Consider the following 9,152-nt stretch of genomic DNA (forward strand, 5'->3'; position numbering starts at 1 on the left):
TGCTCAGTGCCCCACCCCATTCAGTCCATACTCACCTCTGTGTGCAGAAGGCTACTTCCTGAGAGCATCTACAGCTCTGCCTGGGTGGGTACCAAAGAGTTCATGGCCCAGGAAGCAGCCCTCAGTCAATGACCCACAGGGACCTGGTAGTTAAAACCCCAACCACACTTCACTGTGGGTAACTTGGAAACTCAAGATGTGTGTCTGTATTGGATTCCTGAGGCCCCAATGGGACTGAGCTCAGTTGCCCTCAGTGTTCACATGCATGATAACACACCCATTATTGGCTGCCTTCCACTCATCATCTCATTTCCTTATTCCTGTGCTGGTGTTTCTTGGGATCACCTCCCAAATATATTACTTGTACTTGAGCGCTTCTCTTAGGTTCTATTTCCAGGAAAGTCCAAACTAAGATGATCTGATATAACCATTTTTACAATGTATAACAAAACAAAGACTATTGCAGTGGCCTTCAGAGTAATGAGAATAAAATCAGGCAGCTCTCTTGAGTTAAAATTGAAGTTTGGAAAGATCTCTGGTCCTGCTATATCTGATCCCTGCCCACCTCTCTGGCCTTATCTCTCCAGTCTTTCCTCTTCACACTCTCTGTTCCTGACCTTCTTTCCATTTCTCTAGTCCATCTCTGGACAATTATATAGATTGTTACTAAAACACTTTTTTGCATCCCAAAATTCTACCATCATTCAGTGGCCTCCTAAGTGCCACTTCCTTCAGAAAGCCTGCCCTGCCTGCTGCCTAGGTTGACTTCGCAGTGTCTCCATGTCCCCATGATGACATTTGACAATGTGCTATATAATTGCCTTTCATGTATGTGACTCCCCAGGGAACTACAAACTCTAACTGTAAGGGATGTATTTATTGTGAACACTAAATGAGAGTACCTAACACATATTTGTTGAATGAGTAATAAATAATATTAATGACCTTTCATGGAACATTTTTCACATAAAATTTTTCATTAAATCCTCACAAACAACTCTGGGGTAAGGGGTACTATTATTATTACTTCCATGTTGCACATAAGAAAACTAAGGTACAGAAAGGTCTAATGGTCTTAAATTATACAGCTAATAAAGGTAGAGCCAAGATTTGAACCCCAAACTTGCTAGATCCAAAACATATATTCTTAAATGAATGAGTTCATGATTCAGTGTGAAGTTCTTTGGGATAAAAATTTGGAAAAGCTAAAGTCTTCAGAATTTCAAAATTTGAGAAGACTCTTACCAAACTATTAGCAATAGTTCCAGGAGGAAAGAGACTACATCAGTAATAGACCTTGGAATCAAGCAGACCATGACTTAGATCCTAGTTCTGCATCTTACTGGCCACATAACCACTTGTATGAGCAAACCATCTTCTCTAAAGCTAGAAGTCAACTGCTGTTTGATAAGAAGCTTTTTGGCTGAACTAGGTTGGGGAGCAGATCACTGTATTTAAGATATAAGCAATTTAGGTAACTGGCCATTACATTAAGATTTGCCGTTCACTCTCATGGGAAATGTAGGGTTTCTTTTTACATCAATTTATAAGTTTTAGTAGTGGGTAAATGTAGTTCCCTAAATGACATTATTCCATACAACTTCTGTCTAACCCTGCAGTGTCATGGAATTACTCAGTGCTCAAAATCACAATGCCTTCAGAGATAAAAGTCGTTACATATGCCGTACTGGACTGGCCTATTTTGACTCTGTTTTTCTATCTTTCCTTCTTTTCCTCTCTTTTATTTGTTCTCCACTTTCCTTAAATTTCAGATGGAATTTATAGTAGATATTTTAGTTAAGACAATTAAGTCTAGATTCTCAAAGCTTCTTTGGAAAAAGCAAAAATTAAGACAATGCCCTGAATTTGGGTCCTGTTGCCTCTCCATTTTCAAGTGAAAACCCTGATCCAATTTAGTGGGTCAAGCAATTATTGAGTGCTAAGGTAAGCCTGGTATTGTTATATGATCATTTTTTTAAATGTATAATAAAACCCAAAGAACATCGCAATGGCCATTCACAGTAAGAGAATGTATATATATGCTCTTATACAATAATGAATAAAAGCCCCCTACTTGCTTCTTCTCTCCCACCCCAGACAATCCCAGGCTAACAGAATGTGTGATGTATCTAAGCAGAGGAATGAAGCAGACACTCTCAGTGTCCCCTCACTTTCCCACATCTCTTATCATTTCAGGGCATTCAGGCTCAGCTTCCTTCTGCTGACACCTACACCTTTTTGCCTGATGATACCCTTAGCACCAAAGTGCTAGAAAATTAATGTTTCTTTCTTTCTTTTTATTTTCCCCCATCCAAAGATCCTTCTTGACTCTGAGTTATTTCATGAGCCTATTTCTAAAGATGGTTGCAAGCCTCTCTCCCATTATAAATATTTTCATTGTCCTCTTTCCTGAATCAATAAATTCTCTTCTGCTTCTAAATATGTGCTCAAGGTCATAATATGTCCTTTCTGTTTAGGATATGATCTGAAAATTTCTGAACCATGAAGTTTTTAGTGGAAATTTTTAATTTATGCTCATTGATTTCCATCTGGAACAGCATTTCAAAGTCTTATTCAGAATATTTTCTCCATAGCTGAAATTTGTATCCTATTAGGGATACATGGTGGGGTGGGAATTGTGGGTACTTAGCAGGTTATGATGCTTGGGGGTTGTGCTAAAATAATACCTCCCCCCACAAAGATTCTCATTTCCCAATCCTCAAAAGTTCTGAGTATGTTATGTCACGTGGCAGAGGGACCTTGTAAATGTGATGATATTGAGATAGGGAGATACCCTGAGTTATCTAGATGAACCCAATATAATCACAAGGGTCCTTGAAAGTGGATGAGGGAAGCAGAAGAAGAGAGTCAGAGATGTGAAGAATGATCAGAAAGATGCAAATTGTCTGGCTTTTAACATAGAGGAAGGGTGTGACTCACTGAGGACTTTGGGTGACCTCTAGATGCTGGAAAAGGCAAGGAAATGGGCATACCCTTACAAACTCCAGAAGAAAATGCGATATGCCAGTACTTGGATTTTACTCATGTCAAACTTCTAACTGAAGAACCGAAATTCATAAATTTATGTTGACTTAAGTCACCACCAAGTTTGTAATAATTTGTTACAGCAGCAAAAGAAAAATAAATCAGGCCTTATTTAGATTATATAAGAAAATATAAATAAGCATCTTTTACATAATTGAGCCACCCACAATTTGCTAAAACTGAAATCAAGTAACATCCCTCTTTTTCTCAAAATCCTTCAGCAGCATTTCATCTCACACAGAGTAAAAGCCAAGTTCATTTGCTGGCCACCAGACTGCACATGACAGACAAAGCTCCCCTTTATTTATCTGGTCTCCTATTCTACACTCTTGGTTTCACTTCCTCTGCTCCAGCCATACACACTTTTCTGTTCCTTAAACATATCAAGCAGGTCTTGCCTCAGGGCCTTTACCCTTACCATTCTCCCTATCTAAATCCATCTCCCCTGAATTTCTCATTTATACACTTCTTTTAGAACTCTGATATAATGCCCATGTATCTGAAAGGCCTTCTCACTCCTGCAGGTGAAAATTATAAAAATGCATATATTGACTTCCAGCCAAGATGGAAGCATAGGTGGTCACACTGTGCCTCCTCGAGCAACCGAAACTAAGGACAAGAATTTACAAACAAAAAACAACCAGAACAGAGAGAAATGAACCAAACGGAAGTCTGAATACCAGACATCCAGACCAGTAAGGAGGGGTGGAGTTGGAGGCCTACAGAGAGTGGTCGAGGGGTACCGGCAGGAAAAATCGGTGGCTGGCAAATGAGGGTGCACAGGGTGCAGAGGCAAGGAAATGGGCATACCCTTACAAACTCCAGAAGAAAATGCTCCCGCTCTGGGAGCAGGAGGCAATGAGCAGACCCAGTGAGTTGCGCAAGGCAGCTGGCTGTCTGCAGCTACACATTTGTGCGCAGACAAACTAAGCGAAAATGGGCAGCGACACAAACCACGAAACCCAGGGACCCAGCACCAGGAAACAAAGCCTAAAAGCACCGACTGAAAACACCTGTGGGAGTTGAGGCCAGGAGATTCTCTCAGCCTCACAGGAGGCTCCTTGGGGAAACCCACAGAGTCTGAGAAAGCACACAAACTCACCCGCCTGGGAATCAGCACTAGAAGGGCCCAATTTGCTTGTGGGAAGTGGCAAAGGGGACTGAAGTCCTAGAGAGAGCAGAGTGGGCGCCATTGTTCCCTCTCAGACCCCACCCCCACATAAATGTCACAACCCAGTGACTGAGGTGCCCCGCCCTGGTGAACACCTAAGGCTCTGCCCCTCATATGTAACAGGTGCGACCAGACCAAAGGAAAAAAAATAAAATAAAATAAAAAAGATGGCTCAAACAGAGTTAAAAGCCCCAGAGCCAGTTTTTTTAAGCAACCGAGAAATAGCCAACCTATCAGAAGCACAGTTCAAAGCACTAGGGATCAGAATGCTCACAGAATTTTTGGGCTTTGGTCTCAAATTAGATGAACAAATGCATACTACAATAAGTGAAATGAAGAAAAATGCACACGGAACCAATAGTGATGGAAAGAAAACTGGGTTTCAAATCAATGGAAGGGACCAGAAGGAGGAAAGGAAGAACCAAACAAAAAAGAATGAAGAAAGAAGAATTCAAAAAAATGAGGAGAGGCTTAGGAACCTCCAGGACATCTTTAAACATTCCAACATCCGAATTACAGGGGTACCAGAAGGGGAAGAGGTAGAGCAACACATTGAAAACGTATTTGAACAAATAATAAAGGAGAACTTCCCCAATCTGGCAAGGGAAATAGACTTCCAGGAAGTCCAGGAAGCTCAGAGATTCCCAAAGAAGTTGGACCCAAGGAAGAACACACCAAGGCACATCATAATTACATTAGCCAAGGTAAAAATGAAGGAGAGAATCCTAGAAGCAGCAAGAGATAAGGGGACAGTCACCTACAAAGGAGTTCCCATCAGACTGTCAGCTGATTTCTCACAAGAGACCTTACAGGCAAAAAGGGGCTGGAAAGAAGTATTCCAACTCATGAAAGGCAAGGACCTACATCCAAGATTGCTCTATCCAGCAAAGCTTTCATTTAGAATGGAAGGGCAGATAAAGTGCTTCTCAGATAAGGTCAAGTTACAGGTTAAAGGAGTTCATCATCACCAAGCCCTTATTATAGGAAATGTTAAAGGGACTTACCTAAGAAAAAGAAGATAAAATATATGAACAGTAAAAAAAGACATCAAATTCACAGTTAGTAACAACCATACCTAAAACAAAAGCAAGCTAAGCAAACAACTAGAACAGGAACAGAACCACAGAAATGGAGATCACATGGAGGGTTAGCAACAGGGAAGTGGGAGAAAGAGAGAGAGGGAAAAGATACAGAGAATAAGTAGCATGGACAATAGGTATAAAATAGACAGGGGGAGGGCAGGAATAGTGTGGGAAATGTAGAAGCTGAAGAACTTATGACACATGGACATGAACTAAAGGGGGGAAATGTGGTTGGAAGGGGGTGGGCAGGGTGGAGGGGACTGAAGGGGGAAAATGGGACAACTGTAATAGCATAATCAATAAAATATATTTTTTTAAAATGCATATAGTTTATTTATTTTTATTTGTTTCATTTATTTATATTACATGTTTATTTCCTGTCCCCTTCTTCCCACCTTAAATATAACCTTCATGAAATTGAGGACTTGCATTGTTAGGTCTCTGCTATATCCCCAGGACCAAGAACAGTGTCTGGCCAGAGTAGGCACTTAATAAATGTTTGTTGAATGAATAAGTGAATAAATAAATTAATTATTCTGTTTTGCTGAGGTATATCAGTTACATACTATTGGCCTATTCCTCAAGACCTTATTATTCTGTGACACTATGTTATTTGAAAAGTTGCAACTACAAGACATTTCACTGGTTCAAATTTTCTATTCAGTTCTATAGGTTGACCATGTCAAGAGTGACTTCTGTATTTGATGATACCTCATTGGCATTGCATTAAAAATGAATTAATTTTAGATTTTCTTAACTTATTTTTGTGTGTTGAAAAATTTGGGAATACTTAGCTTTCCACTAAAAAGTTATATTCTGAAAAAAAGCTCAATATCTGACATATAATAATCTCTAGAAGAGAGAACAATAATTTTCAGAGCATATCAACTCATCCAGCAAACTGTTGTTTAAAGAAGTTGACATTTTATTATGTATTTCCTGTCAGAATAGTTCAATATTAAACTCTCCACTTTCTGAAATTAAATCAATAAGTCAAAATAAAAAGGATCAGAGTGATAGTAGGCCCATAGACTAATAATGAAGATTGAAAGGCTACACCTTTGTACCCAATGACAAAAGGAGATTTGAAAAAAAAAAAACTTGTACTTCATAGTGGATACTGTGGTAAAACTGAGAATTTGTTTCTACATAAGGGGAACAGCAACTACTTGCCCACATGGGAATGTGGTTTAGGTTGCCAGATCTTTTTTCTTGTGAGTGTCCTAAAATGGAGATGTATTGGTGAGATAGTCTACTATTCAAAACATCTGGTATACCAAATGCATTGAGAGTTTCTAGTTTGTGACCTCAGATTTAAGATAAAATTCTTCACTCAGAGATTAAATGAAAATAGAACAAATTATATTGAAATAAAATCTTTCTTAGATTTCATTTTATCCTTACTTTACTAAATGTGCCACCCACTGAATTAATGTGATCAATTAATCTATTATTTCAATTTCAAAGAGACAGATGTATATAAAAAACTGGACCGGTGGATTCACAGAGAGTATTCCATACCTGAAGAAAAATTCTGTTTAAGGAATATCAGGACTATAGAATAGCCATGTCCAATATGTAAATGAAAATTTTCTAGTAACCACATTAAATGTTTTTTTAAGGTAAAATTAATTTTAGTATTATATTTTATTTAACCCAATGCATTTAAAATATTTCAACATGTGATTAACACTTTTAATTTTATGTTAATAAGATAGTTTACATTGTTTTATTCATAGGAAGTCTTCAAAATCTATTATGTGTTTTACACTTACAGTATATCTCAAGTCACACTGGTCACATTCAAGTGCTGAATAACCATAATTGAACAGTGGTTAGCATACTAGGCAGCACAGCTCTAGAAGTCTGGTGTTGTTTTTGCAAATATTATCATTTATTTTTACTGGAAATGTCAAATCTAATCATACCTAAATAAGAATTTGGAAATTAGAGAGCTCTTTCAGTTTTCACATAGCCATCACTCATTCTTAGAATATTAAACATACTTTACATGACTTTTTGTTGGCTATAATGACAATTTAGCTTTTATCCAGTTCTATATGTAACTGGTTCTAAAGCAAATGGCTAAATTCATCAATTGAGTTATTTTATGAAATCAAACCATGCAACAGTAAGAAAAAAAGTCACTTTAATATCTTCATGTTATGCATTCAAAATTTTTGTAATTAATTTTTTAATCCTAGGGCTTGATTTTAGTTTAATATAATATATACTCATTTTTAATGAAACAATATAAAGTATATAAAGTAAACATTTTTAAATCTCCCACTTATTGGGATCTCTCACCATGGATTACTTTTTACCTGCATATCAGAACACACAGATCTGCTTCCTCCTTTTAATGGCTCAAATGTTCATAGTATGTCTGTGGAACCATTTATTTAATCCTGTGTTGATGGACATGTAGGTTGCCTCTAGTTTTTGTTATTACAAATAAGCCTACATAAGTCCTGCCATTACATATTTCCACTGAGTATGTTCCCAGAAGTGGGATGCTAACTTTGAGACCTGGTACATATTACCAAAGTACTGTCCAAAGAACTTGTTCCAGTCTAAACACAAATCAAGTGTATCTGAGAGGACATTTTGATTGAAATGTGGACTTTCCAACATGGCACAGCACAGCACCCTTGACAACTTCCAGGACCAACACTGTTAAGTTACTAAAGAAAGTAAAACCAAATCAAATGACTATTTCAGAGCTACATGTTAGAAGTCCAGAGTTAAAGATACCAACCTGGGGCAGCAACCAACACCAAAAGCAAGTGTAAAAAAGGCATCATGTACTGGAAAGCCTCTTGCCTGTACAGAAACACTCCAGCCCTTGCCTTCGCTGACTCCCAGAAAGTGGCACCCTCTTGGTCAGGAGTTTTCTCCAGAGAAACATTCTGTCTCTTAGGTATCCTGCACACATTTCCTCGTGACACAATTCTTGCTAAGTGATCTGTAAAGTGACACCTTCTTCTTTCAAAAGGACAAAAACTTCTGTAAGGAGATTTGCTTAAACAAGGGGGGAAATTCCGCAGTTCATATTACTCCACATGCAAAGGCCTCCCAAATCCTGGTAAATCTAGGGTGACCAGAATTTGTGGACCCTTCAGGTAATGGTTGGCTCACTAGGTTATTCATTTTCAAAAGAATTTTGTTTTAAAATGACTCCAGGTCACTAAGGTATATTGTACTGCCCTGTTCTGTGTGTTTCTTTCTCCCAGAATTGGAATAGGACTCAGGATCTCTGCTTACCAAGTTTACAGAGGGCTTACAAGTTGCTAGGTGAGATTAACATGCAGCCAGATAGAGATAAGATGCAAAAAGTATTTAACAATTGGTCAAAAGCCAATAGAATGCAAGTTAATACACTTAAGATAAAGCTTGGGGAAAATCAGCTTTAGGACCACTGATGGGGAATACCTGACTAACTGAACACAGAGTGTATGTATATGAAAAGATCTCTGGGGGCAGCAAATTGGTGATTCACAGGCCAAATATGACCGGCAGACCACAATTTTAAATGCGCAAAGCTTCTTAAAAATTTGAAGTTCAATAGGATCTGACTGGCCCAGCATTCTGCAGTTTACCACCATTCTCATCCCTCCCTGCTACACCCCACAGCTGCTCACATTTACCTGCCTGGTTCCTGCAGGCTTTCGAGTTTGCAATCTCTGACTCCTGGTTTCAATCAATTGCTATCTCAACTGGGGTCAACTGTTGTTATGGTTACCTAAATAGGATTATGCAATTTCAGATGTGTTCAATAAGAGGATAATGTTGAGAACAAAGGGAGTTTGTGGTCTAACCAGACATTGCCCTGCTGTGGCTTTTTGTCTTTTCAG

The 9,152-nt window shown here is 38.4% G+C and overlaps 1 protein-coding gene across 1 annotated transcript in view; it reads right to left on the reverse strand.

Annotated features, from left to right (window-relative positions):
- Positions 1–8,102, reverse strand: part of LOC123814289 (cadherin-related family member 3-like) — a 97,768-nt gene extending 89,666 nt beyond the window's left edge. Inside the window, exon 1 of the mRNA XM_045832010.1 lies at positions 8,057–8,102. Within this exon, the coding sequence (XP_045687966.1) occupies positions 8,057–8,102 (46 nt within the window). The remainder of the gene's footprint in view (positions 1–8,056) is intronic.
- Between the last annotated feature and the right edge of the window lie 1,050 nt (positions 8,103–9,152).

This window comes from Phyllostomus hastatus, unplaced genomic scaffold, assembly GCF_019186645.2.
Source record: "Phyllostomus hastatus isolate PE091 unplaced genomic scaffold, TTU_PhHast_1.1 phas_contig_16, whole genome shotgun sequence".
NCBI classification, from domain to species: domain Eukaryota; kingdom Metazoa; phylum Chordata; class Mammalia; order Chiroptera; family Phyllostomidae; genus Phyllostomus; species Phyllostomus hastatus.